General features: G+C 32.9%; 1 protein-coding gene across 1 annotated transcript in view; it reads right to left on the reverse strand.

Moving 5' to 3' along the window:
* LOC150094606 (cell adhesion molecule Dscam1-like) overlaps positions 1–23,340 on the reverse strand; it is a 313,219-nt gene that overhangs the window by 138,265 nt on the left and 151,614 nt on the right. The window contains exons 5-6 of the mRNA XM_090411602.1: positions 22,793–23,086; positions 16,636–16,905 (exon numbers count right to left, since the gene is read on the reverse strand). Coding sequence (XP_090267728.1) covers positions 16,636–16,905; positions 22,793–23,086 — 564 coding nt within the window. The remainder of the gene's footprint in view (positions 1–16,635; positions 16,906–22,792; positions 23,087–23,340) is intronic.

Raw genomic sequence — 23,340 nt, forward strand, 5'->3', positions numbered from 1 at the left:
ACATAACAGTAGAAGGTTTTAATGTACTTTCTATGTATAATTTCTTAATCGATAACATTTTTTAACAAAACAAAAATCATAAGTTGGTATCGAATTGGCTATGTTCTTCATTACTTAGGTGTAATAAAGAGGAATTAAAAATTGTAATAGAATTCCTATATCTTGAAGGGTGAGCATTGTGAAAACTATTTTTTAAACAAATTCAAAATATATGAAAGGCGAGTGTTTTCTAAAAGTCTAAGATTAATATCTTAGACTTAAAACTTAGGCAGTTACCCTCGGCTGTTTTTTTTTCTTTTTGCTTTATTTTTTTCTTCACAAAACCAAACCTCTTCGAAGCACACTTAGATGAGTAGATGATTATTAATATCATTGCCTACATAGCTGATAAAAAGCAACATTGGTTTATCGGTTAACTGGACTCACTTCATTAAATCTAAAGTTCTGTTGCATTATGTTATATCGAACGCATCAAGCAAATTAAAATGTAAACACATTCTAAAGAGATTAGGCGATCAGTTTTCACTTAAAGTAATACCGAAGAAGTTTCTTCCAATGACTCTGATGATTTAATTAAATTTTAATTACTTCACAATCAGATTACAGAATATAACAAACGTGCAGCATTTGAAAATTTAGAAGCTACTAGTTCTTCGACATTTCTACAAGGAGAGCTATTCTTTTGAAATATCTGGAGTAAAGGAACAAACGAAAGTACCTAGTAAAGAGTTGAGTTGAAATGTCAACCGATCAAGGCGAATAATGTATGAAAATTGCTTAAATTTGATAATTTATCCTCATGGAGTATTTCTTTATGGAGTGCTTCATGGCTGTAAAAATCAAGAGCCTGTATGTTACCATTATTAATCATTCTTAATGTACATAAGTTTTCTTCCCTTTTCTTTTCTTGGGCGGATAGCTATAACATATAGACCAAGTTCAAGTTTTTAGAAAGATATTTCATTTATTATATATCACGCGAGTGTCCCTTAAGCAAAATATCGGGTTACAAGAATCATTAAGGCGCAAATTCGCTTTAATATAATTTTGGTTCTAAGCTAAATACTGTCAACCCATTACTTTTATTCGACGGAAGAATTTAATACACAACGAAATGGGAAACCTCAAATCGCATTAATGAAAGAATTGGAGTACTTTGAGAATAGAGAAAAGAGATCAAAGTTTCATTTTTTTTTCTAGGTCGATCGCATTATTCAACCGATTTTCGCCAAATTTGAAACATCTCTCAGCTTGATAAAGGTCTGCTGAAAATAAAAAGCTGACTTCCTAAAAATGGCTACCTAAAATGGCTTCCGAATGATTTTCTCCCAGTTAGGCCGAACTAGGTTACCAAGGACACGAAAGTCAAATAACGCAGCATTCTTCGAGTGTTTTACATATTTACATCTAAAAATAAGTCAAATTTCTAATATGCACCCTCAGAGGGATACAGGATAATATGATCTTGATGACTACATGAAAAGGTTGTACCATTATTAACTTCTGATCAAAAAGTTTCCTCCAAATTAATCTGTTATTAGTCTTCATCTGGATCTTTTTCCTTCAAACCTGACAAAGAACTTTTTGCTAATGCATACCACCTGAGACTAGCTCTGCTAACATATTCTTGAATGCCAACGAGTGTAAGCTCTTTCTTAATATCCTCATTTTTAATGTGATACCGCCATTGATGCCATCTGTTCACTCCACTAATATTTTTCAGAACTCTCATATCAGAGGTTCCCTCTTTTTGATCAAGTGTTTCTAACCGAGACACGTTGTACCATCTCTTTACATTGTGGTTTAAGCCAATACGAATACAATTTGGTCAGCTAAATTCCAAATTGTCAGCCCATCCTCGTTCGTTCATTATCAGGGTAGATACCAAACAGGGTGCACCACGAGAAGGTGAGGATTGGATATTAGGTCAGAAGCCGTGGTCGGTTCTCTGTATTCGTTAAAAAGCTACGTGGTCTCCTTCCAGTTATAGATCTTTGAGCATTAAGCAACCTCCTGAAAAATTATTTCATGAAAACATTGTCTAATAGGTTAAAGTGAACTAAGTGAACTGAGAAATCGGGGGAAGGAAGTTGTCTGTAGTTTAGAAGCTGCTGATTGAATGTCCTTTCCGTTTCATTCTTGAGAACCTAAACTGTTCCCGAAATTTGCGAATAAATACCATAATAACAACAACAATACTATTAATTATTAATATCAGTGAAGTATCTGTTTCAAAACTAGTTATCAATATCTTGTTTTTTTTCTCAGCACTTGATTTACTTTTTTCATGTATAATATACTTTTTTATGAGATTAGAGTATGTTGTTCTTTTATTTGGTAGATAGAAATTCACTCTGACACAGTGATACAATAAAAGAATCAATTACATTTATCGTTTAAATCGTTAGATATTAATAGCTTGGTTTCAATAAGCTTGGCGTCCTATCATACGACCAGCGTATGTTACTATTCGTATCATCGATGAACACAATTTTAGGAAATCAAATACAAAGCTGGCATCTTCCTTTTCTCCGATGTAATATTTATATCCATACTCTAATAATTTGCAAATTTTTAAGTCTACTTTACCAAAAAAACAAAATAAATTTTAAGAAAATGGAGACAAAGTAATCACCTGCAAATCTTAAATAAAGAAAATTAAGTGGAAAGAAAAAAAAAGTGTCAAAGGGTGAATTCTTCGTTAGAAAAACTCTTAAAAGCTATCTAATTTAGACTTACGTTGAAAAAAATGCAGCGACCTAAATTACCACCATCTGATTACAAGCGAGGTAATCAGACAAGCTGCAATTTTTTTAAGGAAATGTTAGGGGATTTTTTTATATTTTATATATCAAGTGGAGCAAGTAAACTTGTTTCTTTCGAAATTTTCTCTTGTAAAGAATTTAAAAATGAACATTCAAGATTTTTTGTGATTTCAACTATTTGATGAATGGATTTTCAATCTAATTACTACAGAAACGTATTATACAAATCGATGTTTAATTAATTGGTGACCAACCACAGCCTTTTGGTAAAGTTAGTAAAATCATAATATTCTAAAATTGTCAATCGTTTTCAATGACAATAAAATGATAAAAATACTTATTACATTAGTTATTTTTTAATATAACATCACATAAATTATCAATTGGAATTTATAAAACAGAAGTGTAGGTGTTTGTAATAAATATTAAATTTTAAATAAATTCGTAGTAAATTTCGAAAGATTCCTGTGAAGGAATCCTGTTCAAGAGTACTTTACGTAAACAGTGAATAAATATAGTGAATGTACAGTATATTTGTAAAAAGAACTTGTAGTTTAATATCATGCCAAGACAGTTCTAGGGAATGGAATTAATCCTTTCTTAAACAGCCATAAATCCTAAAATATACACCATTGGCATCTTATGATATAGCTATCGCACTGTATATATTAATATAAAATGTTCAATCACATTAGGAAAATAGCTAAAACGATGTGAACATTTTTGAAAATCAACATAATGAGAACGGTATACTAAGCCGTTCTCGTCCTAAATACGTAAAAGAACCAGGTTCTAGCTAAGATTGCAGCTAAAAGCAAAATGGCATTATAGAATTTCCATTTGTAATTCGGTGTATTTACGCAGAGAGAAAGAGAGAGAGAGAGAGAGAGAAGAAAGTAGATTAAGAGAGAGAGTAAATTAGTGAGCACTTTTGAGCACTTCAGCTCTTGAAGTTTGTTAATGTTTATTTATTTAATTTATTAAGTTTTTGACGATTCTTCTCAATATTTATCATCCGTGCATATTGAGAAGACGTAATTGAAAAGATGAATAAATACATGCAGAATATTTATTAGAACCATTTATTACTAAAATTTTATTTATATCAAGTTGTTAATTTATTGGCAAGCCTGCTTGGCTATGTAGACAGCCTAGACTCTCCATCCAACAGTATGTGATCGTTCACTATGACATGGCTATTTCGAATGTCTTTAGGTGGAAGATGATTTTCACTGTTTTGTATGATACACTCTGTTTCTTGTAGAGGTAAAATATTTCGAAAAAGTACCATCATGGTTACAGCAGGGCTCTGGAGTTATATAATCATGAGTCTATCCTATGGTATTAAATATACTATAGGTTTCCCTATAGTATATAAAGTACATATAGTACATAAAGGAATGCAAACAAAGCATTTGAAAAACCCTAGACAGTAAAAGCAACAAAGACTGCTTATCTCACTTCGAAACGTCAATTTCAAATTTCTGTGTAGATGCTGATACATAAAATATTGGTAGGCATGATAATGATACGTTCATAATACCTTCTTTCTCTAATCTTGAGAAAGCGTTTTTTATTTATTTTACTTTATTTAAAGTACTACCAAGTATATGTGCTTTACCGTGTTATTTACTTTACTTTATGGATGGAATGTAGAAAGGACTGATTGTGCCTTTTCTTAAAGCATCTAGAAATGATAATAGTTTCCGAATTCCTACATGAGATTAATTATGTTTAATCTCTCCTCCCTAGGATATCTCTACTTTTTCTGACTTTTAAACAAAAAAGATTGTAAAACCAGGTGAGATAAGATAACAAATTTAGTGTGCAGTAGTAGTGGTAGTCAGATTATGGTTGTTTTGGATTAGTTTGGAATTATCGTAGAGTTTTGGAGACTAAGATCGCGTGGAAGTAACTGAGAATTATAGATTTAATGAGTATATTCGTTTGGCGATTTATCTGTTTTGAATGAAGAAAAATTGGCTTTTTGGGAAAAAAAACAAATTCATCAGTAACTTGCTAAATAGGATTTCTTTATAAATTCCTGAAAATATTCTTCGGTACTTACCGTATTTTGACATGATTCGAATCTTATTCCTCGCAAGTGCACGATTTGTTATCGTAACCGACAGAAAAGTTTCGATTTGATTCGCGATACTTTGTTTCTCTTCTGTTTTCATTGCAAATTACAATTGTTATAATTTAAGTCTTCAGACTTACAGAAATATAAAGAACTCTAATGTTTGCTGTTTTGTTCCTTTGCTAAATTTCTTGTTCCTAGCCAAATAATTACAGTCCGCTTGTACACAACAGTGTAACAAATTTAACCAAGAATTTATAAAATTACATGTGAGACTAATTGCGGCAAGGAAAAACAGTCTACTCATGAAAACGAAGGCTTGATTTCGATGGGGTTTCCGCAGTAAACTAATATCATCCTAGAAAACAAATACAGACAAAAAGTGAGTAACAGAGATAAAATTACAATGAAAATCAGAAAAAAAAATGTACGTTACTGGAGATGCGAACGTTTCTGGATTATTCCATCTAGAAAGGATTTCCATATGCATACATATATTCAATTCCATTATCCAGAAACATTTGTTCCGTTAACGAGTGAATCCACTCGCTAACGAAACATTAAATTCCATTCAGCACTCGCTGGATGGAATTTAATGAAATTTGGTATATTTTTATGTGATTCTTACTCGTAAGAGGTTGTGTACCCTATAATACATTACTGCATGCAGAGTAGGTAGGCTAAGAATTATCTAGTCAGGCAACACTGTTGCTGAGATCAAACATGGAATTTTTTCAAGTCAGTTCAGGTTTCAAATAAAAACTGCTAGTCTGTAGAGGGCGATGAAATTTTAATTCTGCAACTCCAAAAATCGAGCGTAAAACTCATACTGTTACAGAAAATAGTAGAAATGTTAGGATTTAGGGCAGAGAGATAATGGCAGTTGTTTGTGTTACTTTCTCTCTCTCTCTCTCTCCCAAAAACTCTTGATTCATAGACAGGAAGAGACTTGATGCATTCCTGTTTTCAGAAAGTTAGTTAGGGCTAAACAAAGTCTGCCTACCACTTTTTGGGAATTAAAGACGTTGGAGGATTGGGATTTCCGGGAGAAAAATCTCTAATACCGGTATGAAACTGATCCCAGTGATGAACAATCACCTGCAAAGAAACATACGCTCAGGATTGGGATGATATTGAATATGAGAAAGGTCTCAGAAATTAACGGACAACAATCTTTCACGAAAGACAACAGAAGATTAGTTTGAAAAATTTATTGACCGTAATTAATAAATAGTCAAGGATCAGAATGATCGAGCTATAATTAATTCCCAATTTATCGAAAGAAAGGATATATTCCACTCTATTCTTTACTTAGTCATGAAATACGCTGAAAGTAGTGGAGTTCGATTTCTGGTATAGATGTGTTTAGATTGACGAGCAAACAAATCAAGGCTAATAATCCGAACGAAGTGGCGATTGTGTAGGATATAATGTGAATGCATTGTAAGAGGAATTTAGAGTTTTGAATTGCTACTGTAGCAACTAAAACTGAAGCCAGTGTTTTATATCTGTTAAATGTATGTTCTTCTGGTTGGTTTGTCTGGTTTTTTTTTTGTTTTGTTTTTTTGTATGAAAATTCCGAGTTACAGTGAAAATTCCGTCCTGTCTGGCGTATATGAGATGAAATGGAAATATAATTTCTATTTCCTTAATTATTCTCTATTATTATTAAGAAAAGAAAAATAAGCGAGTGATTTTACAGATCAGAAGGATTTTACGTAGGATATTAAAGATCAAAAATATGAAAAATAAATAAATAAAACGAGTAATACTGAATGTTAGAATATAATCTAGATCGAGAGGTTTAACGCAATTGGGCTGGTTATCTAATTGAAATTGTTTTCTGGATTATCATTGCATTTTCAGCATATCATTGAAATCTTACTTTTCTTTCAAATATTTAATGGAAGAAATGAATTTTTTAATTTGTATAAAATATCGTGATGTTAATGTTTTTCTTACTATAATTCAAACTTATATTCTGCACTAGACTGTACTAAACAAACTAGAGATATTAATCTTAGATTAGTTGCTGAACCATGTTTGTTTTTGTGGCATGTCACTTACATCCAATCTTTAATACAATACGTATATTCACTTCATTCGTGCAATTTTACTTCACAAGCTAACCTATATTACGATGAGTAACAAAAGTGTATGTTATCGAATGGTCCTTTTTTGTCACATCGGCTAACGCAAATCTTCTTTCTGCCGCTTTTATGCCTCACGTGCAGGGTCCGCTATTACATACTGCGACTTTAATGCAGCCCCAACAGGCCTGTCGCCGAGCCTGTCTGTAAATGCTTGTGTGTGTGTGTTCATGGGTCCGTTTGCCTGTTTCGAAGAACGAAAACTCCGATTTTCCGGGTGAAATCCCCTCCCTACCTCCGTATGAGACCGACTAACTCACCTTTAGTCGAAAGAGATCACATACACAACTTGGACGGGAATCAGACCTAGGTCTTTCCGACCAAAGGACTTTCAATATATATAGACTGTATAACGTGTATAACGCAAACAGATTGTCAAAATAACTGACATTATATACTGCTAAATTTCAGATTTTCATTATCCTTAAATCAACCAATACTCATGAGATTCTGCATTGCTTGTTAGCATTATCCGTTGCATTCTATTGTAGATAATTACGCAACACATCTACATATATCCTAAATGAAGCATCTACTTAAAATCAGAAAAGTGCTGCATCTGTCAGCTGAATTTTTGCTGATTTATTACTTCATTCAGTTTTACTATTTAAATAAATCCAGCTTAGAAGAATGTGATGCCATTATTGGGAATTCTAAGTAATGATTCATTCAAACCCCTTATAAAGAACAGCTGTCATGACTTTTCACAGCCATAGCTGAAACATCTGTTCTTTTTCTCCTAATCATGTTTTAAAGGACTTCATTCTTCCGTTATATGAGTTGGAAAGTACTTATGGCACATATCCAGACTTGAAGGAGAGAACATTTGGCAACCACATTTTCAGCGTTTGAATAGTAATCCGGGGCCAAAAAAAGTTTCCACATTCTAATAACAAAAATTACAGAGATAACGACTGGGCAATGTAACGATGGCAAAGTGAAGTTCCAGGAAATATTTCATAGAATGACTGGAAATTTATGACAGGAACAATCTGTCAGGGAGTCACCATATAGTGAAATATATGTAAAGGTCTAAGAATATTAAGTATCGAAAAAGAGAAAGAAACACTTATGTAGTCGAAAGACAAGTTTGATAGAACATGACAGTTTTTTTTTTAATTCACTGGTTTAAAAAATTCGAAATCTATAGTATTCGTCTAGAATATACATCCTTTGAGTAACTTTTACCGAGTAAGATGTGTCCTCCCTCTGGAAATACCTCACTTTCAATTTTCATAAAATATATTCTTTCTTAGAGTGGAAGATTTTTTATTTCGTATTATGTTAAAATGGTGCCTTTTTTTTAATTTCTTTGAAGAAAGTATGTGAATAATGTCATCCCGCATTGATCTTCTAGGTTATGTCAGTTATCAATATCACACACAGTATCTTCAGAAATCACAAAAACTGTTATTTCATCTTACCTGGAGCTGGCGATAGCACAAATTTTGTACTAGATCGATATAAACCAAATATTTGCAAGAGCACTCCTCTCTCACATTTAGCTTCACTCGAAGTTGAGAATTTGTATGTGAATCAAAATGAAAAATTCGAGAATAAGCATTAATATTAAGCCAGTTCGATGCCTACCATAGTGGGAAAAGAAACAGAGAGAGAGAGAGAGAGAGATTTACAGAATTTCGTATAACAGCAATATTCAACTGTATATTTTTTCGGTTTGACTATGTAGACATTCTCAAATACTTCACGATTCATATTTATTCGGAGTCTGTGAACATTTTCATTGTTTTAATTACATCATTCCAGAATTCACTCATTTGAGTTATCATATCAATTTTATACATAATTTTTAATTTAGCAGACAAAATTATAATAGAATATATAGCAATATTCAATAATACTAGATGTTTCTCTACTCCACAGTGTGTTAAGATAAATCGGTCCATGACGTAAACAGGTATTGATGTTAGCTTTTAGGTTGATGATCTCGGAGTGTTAGTAATATTGAAAAACCTGAATGTAAAATACGCCGTAGGATTAGATGGGATATTAGTGTCTTATGTAATGTGAATGTGCAAAACGTGAATTTACCATATCGTTGGCCAGGTTGCTTAATTTGAGTGTCAGATTAGAGAGAGAGAGAGAGAGAGAGAGAGAGAGAGAGAGAGAGAAGAGGATAAGAGAGTACCATTGCGTAAATGTGGATCCAAAACAGAGGTTGCAAATTACAGATATCTTACTGTCATAGAAATAGCATTTAAGGTTTTGAAAAGGGTAGTTGAAGACAGAATTCAAGAATGGGTAATTTTATAAGCATGATGATACTTTATAGAGGGAAGCATGGAAATGACAAAGGGAAGTCTTGCCTTAACAATTTACTCTGTTTCTATGACAGTGATGGTAGAGTCGTATAATCGTAATTCCTATACTACAATATTATTGGATATTGGGAAAAAAAAAACATTTGACAAGATACCACATAATAATCTCTTAAGTAAACTGGAGCGAATGAGAAGTGATATAACGTTGATGAGATGAACAAGAGGATAGTTATCGACAGACATCAAAAAGAAGTGTAGTGTGGACTAGAATCTACGATTAGGTAGCGAGTGGTGTGCTACAGGGCTCTTTTCTTGAACTGTTCCGTTTATTCTACATATTAATGATGTAATAGTGCGAATATTTAAATGAAAGATATTCAGTTGACACAATACTGATTATTCTAATTTGCGACCGCAATAGATATAAAAAATTTGGATCCTTCAGAATGACTTCAATATGCTGAGTGTTTGGCAAAAGATAATGGTTATTATATTACTGTTATTGTTAACCGGATGTCTCCAATTGAGACACCCGGTTAACAATAACAATAATATAACACAATTACAGAATAAAATAAAAGATATCAGCAATATGAGGCATACTCTTCAACATAGCATATTCTGAACTAGTGCGTCTATATATATATACACAGATAGCGATATTTTGCATTAAATTCACTGCTGTGCAAATTAGGAATTATGGCTTATCTCAACAGAAAAGTCAGTTTGTTATTATGTACCATCCAATCGTTTTGGACTATTGGTGATCTTGTGCACAAAGGCTCTCTAACTCAGCCTCTTGTCCTTTCAAATTGTAAATTCAAGTTGGTAAGTTCTTTTATGTTGTCCATCCAACTCCTTTTTTGGTCTTCCTCTTCTTTTCGTTCCCTCAATCTTCCCCAATATGACTGTCTTTTCCAATGTTTCATCCGCTCACATAATATATACAAAGGACATCAACTTCTGTTTAGCGATCATCGCCTCTAAGGAGCATTTTGTCTTTATACTCTCTGAAATCTTCTTATTGGTCATTCTTTCAGTCTATGAAATTCTTAGTAGTCTCCTCCACACCCATAATTCAAATGAAGCAAGTCACTTGCTGCGTTCTTCTAAAAATCTAGCTTACACATCCATACATCGCTATTGATAATACCATTGCTTTGACAATTCTAACTTTCGTAGCTTTACTGACACCTTTATCTTCCATTAGTTTTATCAGACTTAACATAGCTTTTTTTTTACCATCACTATCCTTCTTTTAATTTCATCTACACATTTACCATAATTTCTGATTGTGGACAACCCCAGTACATCATAACTTTCAACGATTTCTATTTTATCTCTCTCTATTATAAATTCATTTAAATTGCCAGAATTGATGTTTAAATTAAGTCTAGCTTCGTTATATTCCCTCTTAATCAATAGAATCGCTAAACAGAAGTTGATGTCCTTTGTATATATTATGTGAGCGGATGAATCATTGGAAAAGACAGTCATGTTGGGGAAGATTGAGGGAATGAAAAGAAGAGGAAGACCAAAAAAAGGAGTTGGATGGACAACATAAAAGAACTTACCAACTTGAATTTACAATTTGAAAGGACAAGGGGCCGAGTTATTTACAGAGCCTTTGTGCACAAGATCACTTTTGTGCACAAGATCACTTCTGTTTCTCCAAAGACTGTTTTTACTGAAGCTTCTTGGTTGTCATACAGCTCTCTTATCAAGAGAATTAGATGCTTAATTATTGCCATTGATCTCATTACAATCCACAGTCTGTTATGATCCACGCAATCAAAAGAGTTCTTGTAATCAATACCACAGATTAATACTTTCTTCTGAAATTCTCTTGTTCTTTCCATAATCCATCTCATATTTCTATTTGGTCTCTAGTTCCTGTACCTAAAGCCTGCTTGTTCTTGTGGCATTTCTCTATTCACGTATGGCTCCATCCTTTGTTGAATCACTTTCAGCATAACTTGACTTGCATGTGAAATTAAAGTGATGGTACTATAATTCTCACAATCTCTGGGATTTGATTTTTTTTTTGGAACTGGGATGAATACTGGTATTCATTTATACTGATATTTTCCAATCTCCTAGGCCAGAATATTTTCTTCCAAACCTCTTGACAAATTTCAGTCAATATATTCACCACTCCATCCACAGCTGCTCTCACTAATTCCACTGCCACTCCATCAGCTCCAGTAGCTTTTCCTTTTGGCAGTTGTTCCATTGCTGATATCACTTCACTTTTCATTATCATGAATCCCTCAACAAAGTCTCTCCTTTCAAATTCTACTTCAATATTATTATCTTGTTCAAATACTATACATAATCTTTCCATCTTTTTCCACTATTTCTTTTTCTTCCATCAGAGGTTTATCTGAATAACTTTTTACAACTCCTAATCTAGGGATAAATTTCCCTGTAACATCATTTATTTTTCTCAACAAATCTCTTGTTCTACTCACAATACTACTTTCTTCAATTTCTTTGTTTAGATATTTTTCCTAGCTTGTCTCTGAAAATCTTCGCCCAATTGCCAAACCCTTTCTTCTTTCTGAAGTTTCATTTTTCTTCTTTCTTCTGCTATTTCAATAGCTTCTTCTGAGAACCATTTACAATCTTTCTTTCTTGTTGCTTTATTAAGAGAGTCTTCTTTTCCTTCTATGAGTATAGATTTTTGTATCTTCCCACAGTTCTTCTAATTCTCTTTCAGTCGTCTCCAAACTTTTTAATTTCTTTCCGACTGACTTCTACTTTAAATGTTTCATTTATAGGATCTAAACAAATATGATACCGTCCTTTTGCTTGTTTGTAGCCCTTAATTTCAATTTAACTTCAGCTATCAATAATACATGATTTGTCCCACAGCCTGCAGCAGGTAGAGTTTTTTCTGATTGGATAGCGCTTCTCCTCCTCCTCCTCCTCCTCCTCCTCCACCTCTCCTCCTCCACCTCCTTCTACTGACAACAATATAACATATCTAATTTCTATATTCTCCATTTGGTGAAGTCCATGTGTACAAATTTCTTTAATTTGCCAGTATCCTTTTTCCTGCTTCATTCGTCAGTCCTAAACCAAACTTTCCAGTGATGCCTCATTCTTCTTTTTTCTCCCACTTTTATATTCCAATCATCTAAGATCAGGAGAAAATCTGTTTTATCAATACTGTGTACTATTTGTTGTAAAATTCTTTCTTCGACCTCATCTTCACTTGAATCTTCATTGGGTGCATTCGCCTGTATTAGTGTAACATTCACTGGGTATGACTTTATTCTGATTAAAATTATTCTATTAGACACTGGGTTTAATCCAAAATGTATTTTCTGTATTCTCTTCTAATTATAAATGCTACTTCATTTCTTAGAAGGTTTTCATGTCTAGAGTAATACATCATGACATCATCGATACCAAAGTGACCCATTCCTGTCCATCTCAGTTCACTGATTTCTAAAATCTGAACTCCAGTTCTCATTTATTTCTTTACCAGTTCCAAGTTTTCTAGATACGTGATTCTTACATTCCATGTTCCTATTTTATTTAAACCAGTAAAGTGTAGGGGTCTTCTTCTGATATTAACTCTATCAGAAATTGAACTTCCAGAAGGCTTTGATCCAGCTTCATCATTCTTGTTAACTTCATTGGAAGTTCAGCTCTGATTCTACCCTGTAGCCTTTTCGATGTCTTCCGAACTGGGTGTTCCATCTTCCAGCACTATATGAAAATAACACAAGCCTCTGTTCATAAGAATTTCTTGGTAAACTATATATATAGAAGTGGTTTGCCATTGCCTTCTTCTGTGTTTGTTTAGCCTACTAGGTAAGCAAATATATGGCAGGAATGCAGACTTCCACTGCAAGAGATAATATAACAGATGTATATTACATGAAATAAGGCATGTCCCAGCATCAGGCTTGAGGTTCAATACAAAATGTTACTGAATTTAAAACAGTCAAATCCTTTTATTATTCTGTCATCAACCATGATACTTCAGCATATTCTGCTGTTTCCCTATTATACGAATTATCAATGTGTGTCTCAATGCATCCGCGCATCTAAGAGAGAGAGAGAGAGAGAGAGAGAGAGAGAGCGAGATGAGGAAGGGGAAAAGTAGAATTCTTGTTTTCCAATACATTTTGCAAACAAAAGCTGGCTTTATGAATTTATTTCATGCATTTTGTGCTGCACAGTGAAACATGTTGATAAATCGATCATAATTACATAACATCTTGCATATCGGAATACTTATAAAATAAAAATATATATATATGAGACTTTCAGTCCAATTTTTCCATAACAATCTCCCTCTCTCTTTCATTGGGGTGTACACCGTCAAGGTGAGTATGCTAAAATTTAGATTAAAATATAAATTCAACAACCATTGTTGTGGATAGAATTTTAAGAGAATATTCTGCATTAAATTCACCGCAAAGGGTATATTTTACTACATTTCTTTACAGAATGTATAAATGGAATGGTAAAATAACCGAAGCTAACTCTGAAATGGAAATTATCCCGCAGTTATTGCATGGTAGATTAACTGACAACAGCAGGCAGTAGGGAGTGTGTGTTGACATTGAGATATAACTATATTGCGATACATCATTGAGAAAATATCGATTTCATTTTATGCAAAAATAAAATACGTTGTTTACCTTTTTATTTTAGGAATAAAATAATCTATCTCTAAGGTATCGTAGAGACAAACTGAATGTAGATTTCATAGGTAATCAATATTATTACTGGAGACGGCAACGAAGTGAGGAAGGGCTCAGAAGTGTTGTGTATCACGAAAGCACTTGCAAATAGTAACATCTTTTTACGACTTCAACAATGATAGACTTTACATTTTGTTTTTCTTCATCATCGGTCTTAGTGACATGCGGCATTTGAAAACTGTCTGAATGTGTTTGATGCAGGTGTGGATAATCAAAATACACAAACATCAAAAAATATTATTACCAGAATCACTTAGGTTTAATTTAAATGTCTTTATTTGTAAACTTTCCAGCTAAGGTTCATAGCCATTGTCAATAAATTATAAGAAAACACAAAAACGATAATTCAATTGAAAGCGTGTGATGTTATTTGCACTATCGGAGAACAGCTCTATCTACATTTGCAGATATTCGAAATAAATTACAACAAAATAATTCACTTAATAAATTATTTTTAAATATAAGCAGAAAAATTAATTGTAATTTAAGGAACACGTGAAGGGTGAGTATTAGTCAATAATTCATTGGGTTGTTGAATATCTATTAATGGAGGTGGAGTAGTCTCCTACAGCCGACAGTGCATATAATATCACGTGCATTTAATAAATGTTGTTCTCTCTCTTTCTTTCTCTTTTTTTGTGGTTTCCTATAATTGTATTGACAATGGCTATGAAACTTAGCAGAAAGTTTTACACATAAACATATTTATATTATTTAAGTTAAGGGATATTACATCCCATATTGTTTCATGCCGAATATAGAAACTATATAACGTTCGGCGATTCCAAGCGTAAGCGAATACCTGGACAGTGCAACATCTGACCCATTTGGTAGTGCAACACTGAGGCAACTCATAGTAAAGGTGAAGCAAGCTCCGATCACTATTCTTGGTATTTACCCATAATGTGAACTTAGCTCCTAGGAGCTGTATTACTGTTCTACATTATGAGACAGTGTACACTATACACTGTTCAGGTATTCGCTTACGCTTGGACTCGCCGAACTTTATATAGTTTCTATATTCGGCATGAAACTCTTTGAGTTTCTTATTCGGCTATGAAACAATATGGGATGTAATATCCCTTAACTTAAATAAGTTCATGTCGCCGAATTGAAGCCTTCGGCTCTTCATATAATTAATAATTTATTAGGACACCTTCTTCTCAATTCTCATAGACCCCAATGAGGGTGGAAACCGGTGCGCGGCGGATCTGGCTTTGAGAGGCTTCGCTTGGAGGTAGGTTTTTGCCTGTCTCTGAGTGGGGCCACCGCTGAGATTATGACTCTGCTTGGTGGTGGTGGGGTGAGCCTACCACTGGGTAGAGCCAATGCTGAGAAGTTCTTCTCGGTGACGGGGTGAGCCTGTCATTGAGTGGAACAACGCTGAGTTTGGCGATCTTTCGTGATCGTCTTATTTTTAGAGCCCGCTTCACCTATACATAAGGTTGAAACCAGTCTGGTAGTGACCTTCTCTCATAATATAGAACAGCAATACAGCTCCTAGGAGCTGGGTTTCACATTATGGGTAAATACCAAGAATAGTGATCAGAGCTTGCTCCACCCTTACAATGAGTTGCCTCAGTGTTGCACTACCAAATGGATCAGATATTGCACTGTCCAGGTATTCGCTTACGCTTGGACTCGCCGAACTTTATATAATTTCTATGTTCGGCATGAAACTCTTTGAGTTTCTTATTCGGCTATGAAACAATATGGGATGTAATATCCCTTAACTTAAATAAGTTAACGTCGCCGAATTGAAGCTTTTGACTCTTCGTATAATTAATTGTTAGTTAAATTAAGTGAAACCTTTTGGCTCTTTATTTCATACATTTATATTAAACGTGAGCGATTCTGGTAATAATATTTTATGATGAATTCTTCCTCGTACGTCCGAGTTTTAACTTCAAAATACAGAATAGCAAAGGAGACAATATTCAGGGAAAGCAATCTGGACAAGTTATAAAAAATGTTTCGAATGCTAAATCAGAAAGGGACTGATTTGCAGAACTTTCTAAAAAAACAGTGAATGATGCTTTTTTTTTTGGAAGTTCTTGTTGTTCTGATTACCTCAGGGTAGCCATGAAAAGAGTATATTATTAGTGTATTATTAAAATATTGTTAAAAATGTTCTTCGCATGTTTTAAATATATATCTTACACTAGTCAGGACAGTACTAAAGCACAATTCAAGAATAAATAAAGTATATATTCAAAACTGTTGGTAATTACGAAACCTCAGCCTCTTAAGAAAAGCCCCTTGCAAAACAGCTTCAATGAAAAATTTGAAATTTTGGGTTATTTCCTTGAGGATAACATGTCAAGTACTAGGATATCTTGTTTTCTTTAATAGGAATGCTTTCAATAATAATGTGTTCGATAAAAAATCTGTCATATATAAATTTCTTTTCTCGAAAGTATTTTAGATTTATCTTCGAAAATAAGATAGCTACGTAACTCAATATAGATTTTAAGGAGAGTTTATATAAATTTAGATGTTACTATTTTTTAATTTGACAAAAACGGTTTTACTGAATTACTGATTAGAAGAATACAGTTTTATATTATTTTTGATACGTGTGTTAATGAACAAAAAGCTACGGAAGGGATCTATTTTTACAAACAGAACAACTCTCACCTCCAAGACTAAACTGTGCGACACTATGAGCAGACTCAAAGTCATTCACGACGAAACACTGATACATCCCTTTATCTTCTCGCTGAACAGAGTTTATTCGAAGAATATCCCTTGTGACGAGCTGAATCCGAGTACTCGTCCTTGTTGGAAGGCAGTCTTTCATCCACTCGACAGCAACAATAGGATTGCCGGCGACGGAACAATTAAAAGTGGCAGGTTTTCCAACATCTACACTTTGATGCTTAGGAATGATTTGAGCAGAGAGCGGAGCTAGAAGAAGCAAATAAACGATTCGGTATAGATTCATAATAGATTTAAAAATCATTTTAAATGCATTACTTAATTTAAGTGAATTAAATTCAGCGGTTTATTTATTTTTGTCCTAATTTATGATTATTTTAAATATTTTCGTAAACATGTTCACAAATATCGAAATATGAGTAGGTATCGTTCAACGACTGCCGTAGTGTTGCAAAAATTAGTAAAAGATTGAGAAAAAGATCGTATGGCTTTTTTTATGAATTTCGATATCCTTTTCCCTCTTCATTTTTGCGGAAAGAGTGAATATTTTTAAAACTATGTTGATTTAAATATGCAAAAATCGAAATACAGGTATAGGTTGAAAAATATTAATGAAAGTTGACCAAAGAATAATAACTTAAATTATTTAACATTTATATAAATCAAAAATTATTTTGCCATTGTTAGTAAGCCTGGACCATCCAAAAGGGAGAAATTACAAGATTAAAAGAAGACAAAAAAAAGTCTTGCGCTGGTAATAAAAATAAAAATTCAATTACAGAGGCATTTGTTTCTTTTCTTGGATTGCTGAAATCTAATTTATAAAGTGCTTTGTAAATATTAAAATGCAATTTGTACGGCTGTATGCATTAAAATTCCTCTTGTTAACTACCTATCCCGATTTAAGAACTTAAGATGGTCCCGCAATGAGCAAAGTATGTAGTTATTTATTACTTGAAATTTATTATTAGCAATTACTTAAAATAACTTTTTTTATCCGTCTCTGTTAAAATAACTATCATCCTTTCACTCATTCATTCAGTAAGAAGAATAACACTTTCTTATTTTACTAATGACAATTATTAATGCAGTCGTCGCTTTTTGAAAAAAATGAAAAAAATTTCATTCTTTCTTTGACTAAGAAAGACATGTCTAGTGGACAAGAGTTCAGAAATAGTTTTAGGATGATATATATATAATATCAAAGCTTAAGCCCAAAATTTCTCCTCGATTTTTTTATTTGAGAAATATTCCTTCTCTTAGTAATAAAAAAAAGTTCCCATATAAATGAAATTATTTTCAATTAAAATATAATACGAATAATAATATTATTATTTTATTTATTTAGTTGTTTCGTGAATAACCAAAATGTCTATATATATTCCAAACCGAAATCCACCTCCTTCTCCTCCTAATTGCTTGGCGAACTTTTCCAGATATGAGATTTTTTATGAGAATTTTTTTTTTAGATGAAGTAGATAAAACGGTTGACTCTTGGTCGAGATGGATTGAATGATGTTGATGTTCTCTAAGTAGTGTCTGTGGCATTTTAATTCAATTTTGGTTTAATTGTCCGGAAACTGTCAGAGAACATAAACAAAATTTTTAATTTAGTCGAAAAAATAATTTAACGAAGTCACCTGATGAGATAGGAAATCTTACACTACTCTCGTCAGTTTAGGCTAAAACTCTCAGGCATGTAAAATATGTAAAAAAAAAACAATAGTTTAAATTTGGGTAGAAAGTGGTTGAATAATAATTTAGCGGTTTACTTTTTATACGCGGAGAAAGCTTCTTTGCCTCTCAAATTTAGTGCCATTTAGCTAAATTGATATTTTTGGGAAAAAAAGTCATAATTTCGATGTGTTCCTTTTTTGTTTTCTACAGTTTTGTTATTTTTATTAAATGAATGAAGTGCTTCAAATTTGCAAACTATGTCCTATTATTGGTCTAGCTTTTTATCTTTCCTTGGCAGGGAAACAGAACGCCATTTTCATATAAGGCCTCAACTCAAACTGCAAAGGAAAAAGGAATTAATTCTTCAACTCAAACTGCAAAGGAAAAAGGAATTAATTCCTTGCATCACATATTGCATTTGAACAAGGATCTTCGCAAGCTGCAAACATGGTCATTCCTCACACTGTGTTACGGAGGCCTTAAAACAGTCATGTACTTTCAATGATCCAAACTGTTGCAGTATAACGAATCAAGATAGATACTATAGCATATGATATAGTTTCCGTTTTCTGAATTGGTTTTGTAATATGAAAGCAATGAATAGTGTCATCGAGTATTTTTGCGATAAAAAAATGTAATGGCTAAGTACTTGAACTAGATGCTGACTGTCGTTTTTATGGTAGAATAGCTTATTGGGCATCTGTTTCACAGAACAGAGCGATTAAGGTACTGTCCTATTTTCGTGTCTTCGTTATCCTTTGATACGTCAGCTGTACATGAAATTATGTGATGGAGTCAAAAACCTGCAAAAACCTAGAGTCAATAATTCAACGTTCTGGGATATTTTAGTCTTGTGGAGGTATTCAAACACATCGCTTTAGAGATGTAATTCATACTCTCTCTCTCTCTCTCTCTCTCTCTCTCTCGTTCCAAAAAGTTCAAGTTACCAAATGACCAGTTTATAACAAAGGAATGTAAGCTCTAAATGCAACACTATTTTCCATACCATAGTATTAATCGTTTATTTTTCCTCGACTAAGTGGTTTTAGTGATAAATGCAGTCAATGAGAAATATTTCTTATATTCAATCATCATTACATACAAGTGTTCAGTTTTTATTTTATTTTTTTAATAAAAAACAACTCTTTTAGTAATCTTCGTGTTGTAGCCTGTAATTCTTATTGCTGAGTCTTCTTATTAATATGGCCTCTAATTCTTGATTTTTCATAGTGCAGTCTCTGATCCTTAACATTTCCTTTAATGTTAAAGGAAAAAAATTAAAAATTAAAAAATAAAAATTAAAATAAAAAAAAAAGAGTATTTTATTTAAATTCTTGAATTTGTCTCCTATAAAGGGTAGCACAAATACAATTGGAAAATGTTTATTTGATTATATCTGTGATCCGTAGTACTTTTTCTGAAAGAAGTTTATTCTGTGGTAAAATGTTGTTTGAAAACAAGGCGCAAGTAAAACAACGAAATCTCCTACACAAAAGATATGAATTAAATAGGCGATTGCGGTCCTTATTTCCAAATTATGTAGCAGCGTTTTACTGTTGCGTTTTTATATACTCCTGAGATCTTTCAGGCGCAGTTTCATTAAGTTTCCGTATATAATTGAACAGCGAGTGTGTGTTTAAATTAAAGAGGATATCGAATACGATATAATTAAAAGTTTGACTCTTATCACGGACTTCATTACGCGTGACTGCTTAAAATGACGGTTAACCCACTCTAGTGAGACGTTTCATGTAATGCAGCAATTACAATTTCTGGATTAAATCCCTGATGGATATTTAAGAAAATTAAAGCGTTACCTTCTTTACACCGATAAACATTGTGATAATGAAATTGTTAATTAGTACAGTCGGCAGGTATTACCTGGTTATCGCGAATGTCCTATTTTGGCCTGGCAAACTACTCATTGAACAAAACTTGAAAAAACAAAACAATAATTCTTGAATAAGTGAGACATTATTAACACGAAAATGAAATTTTTAAGTTTATAACTGAAATTTCTGATTTTCACTCAAATTTGGTTATCAGTTTACATCAGGTAATCTGCATGGCTTGATCACATGATTTGTGACATGATTAGACTAAAGCAATTCATGAATTTATTTCCTACAAATTTTCTATAAATCACTGGAAATGAAGAAAGGTAACAATACGTTACGCATCATCTCCAAAAAAATAAAAAAATAAATAAAAATAATAATAATCCAATGCTATAAATAGTAATACATTTGGATAATAATGTTACGATATTCCTTGCTAAAATTATGAGTTTTAGCAAGAAATATATATATATATTTTGAAACCTTGCTATGAGGCCGCCTAGCTGACCATTTGATTGAAAATACCAGATAAAGGTTCTTCACGTCACAAGCGGGATTCAATCCAGGATCTTTCTTACCAAAACCATCGTCTACCGCAACTGAGTTACAGAAGCTCTTATAAACGGCCTAAGAGTATCAGACTTAAGAAACGTCACCTTTTACATCCTTTGAGAGCTGTAATAAAACATATTAGTGATTTTGTTATAGACATCATTCCAATCTTTACTATGGATGAAAAGTGATTGGATATCATGAAATATTTTCGGTTTAGCTACAGGACTTTCTTTTATTTATAAAGGTTTGATCCAATGGAACTATTACGCCATTATGACAAAATTTCATAAGCAGTATGGGTGATTAGGGAAGAAATTGTTATTACAAGCAAAAGCAGTAAGCCAAATCACGACTTTATTAAAACTAAGATTTTTTTTTATTAAAACCATGAATGCAAATAACACTTCTGAAACACGTCTGAATGTTTCAGAAGTGTTATACTAGTCGTCACCAAGAGCACGTTAAAGCATTTAGATTAACGTTAAGTTAAATGATCACATACGTATTGGCAGTGATTTTAGTTTTACTGCAGGAAACTGAATTTTTCTCAGTAGCACAAATAAACCTAGGGAGAATAGACAGCGAACTTTAAGCGATAAGACACTTACATTTGCTCATGTTCTTAGTAATTGTAGTATTAATTCAGTTTAACGATCTCAGGAAACAAATGGCCAAACAGCTCAGAAGCCTGACAGTCAGATTTCATATAGTTTTATCTGTAAATCTCAATAAAAATGCTCCCACATCTCGAGAAAGAAATGTTGCTAAATTATGGCATGCTAAATTCAGAAAACAAACAAAAAACACTGTACTCACTTATTTTTAAAACTCTAAAAAAGATTTCACGACTGAAGAATTATGTTATTGTAATGTTCTGGTACCGTGCAGTATGACAATATTAGGTAGCATCTCATGACTACAAGCAACCAACTCATCATTGAAACTGGTCGATTTTCTTTCCTGTACGCTTTAAAATATTTGAATACAGACAGTTCTGTCTAAATTTCTCACACTCAGAAACAGAGAGAAAATAAGAATCCTGAAATTCACCTAAATACAAATCCTACTCAGAGTAGATGGGAACGTCAGCTATTCTTAGTCTCTCCTTTTTAGATACACTAGTGACATAACTTCCTAATGGCTCATTATCCTTTTCTATCTACAGAAAACTCACTCATACTGGTAGGTATGAGTGATTTTTACATGAATAATCACAGTACCAACTTCCCAACAGTATGGCATCCTCAAAACTCGTACTCACCATGCCAGAGCTATTTGTAATGGTGTGTTAACCAATTCTCATTCAGAGTTGATTTTTTTTTTTTTTTGTCTTTCTTTTTTTCTTTCTTTGGAAACTTCATATTTTCATCAATAAACAGAAAAACCGGCCAGAAAAAAAACACAAAAACGCATTTAAGAAATAATATACTAACCCCATAGGCTAAGTTGCCCTGACCATAATAATAATCAAAACAAACCATATTAGAATTAATGCTTTTTCAAGAAATTCAGCCGAAAGCTATTTTTACTTCCAATGCGTTTATGTTTCCAATTCGCTGTTTTTGTATGTTTTTATATATCACTGAGAGTACAGAAGTGGAGGAAAACCACGATACAAGAATAAATTTCTAGTATAAATGCACATATATTTTCAGTTCAAAGATGTTAATCAATGACAGATGTTACGAAATTATTTACTGCTTCAAAGAAATATGTACTTCAGATTTCCGCAAAGGGCTTTCCTGCGGCTAAAAATGTTTTAAAATTATACTGCAAAATGAATGTAATAACATAGTAAATCAGCTATAATTAAGCAAGTTGCTTTAGAAGACAGAATGATTACTAATTGCTATTTCTACCTCTAGGCTATCTAGGAAGCAGCAAACCTCAGAACAATTATAAATATTGAAATGTCACGTGATTCAGCATCATCTTGGATATTATTATCTTACAATGATTTATTCTAATTAATAAAGTACGAGATTGCAAATGAGAAATGACTATATTTTCCAAGTTCCTATACCAATTATAAGTAACTTTAAGAAATACTGAAGGCATAGACTCACCGCTGACAAGAATTTCCGTTTCAGCGGTATTTGATCCGGCGCTGTTATTCACCATGCAGACGTACTGACCGCTGTCCTCTACTGTAGCTTCTTGAATGATCAGAGTTCCGTCAAGTTGCATTATCCTTTGGCTTATAAGTACAGCAGATAACCTTCCACCATCTTTGCGATACCATCGATATGATGGTATAGGATATCCTTGTGCAGCGCAGGGGATTTCGATTATTTCTCCTTGTGCCACTTTCACTTGGTGTTTGCTGTCTGTAATCCTTGGAGGAACATTTCGAAAATGGTCTGTAAGCAAAAAAACCATAGAACCAACTGAATTAGAAGAATTACACATTTGTTATTCATAAGAAAACCATAGTAGGGAATATTATATGGGAAATGTATAGCCAATGGAAATGAAATGATAAACACACTATTTTATCACAAAAAGTAAAAATTCCTTTTTTAATCATGTAGTAGATTTTTTCTAGAAATATTAACTGCTTAACGCTGATCTGTATGCTGCACATTAACAGTGGAACCAGAAAGAAAAAACTTCA

This window comes from Typopeltis vanoorti, chromosome 21 (genome assembly GCF_054136105.1).
Source record: "Typopeltis vanoorti isolate ZY-2024b chromosome 21, IOZ_Tvanoo_1.0, whole genome shotgun sequence".
Taxonomy (NCBI): Eukaryota; Metazoa; Arthropoda; class Arachnida; order Uropygi; family Thelyphonidae; genus Typopeltis; species Typopeltis vanoorti.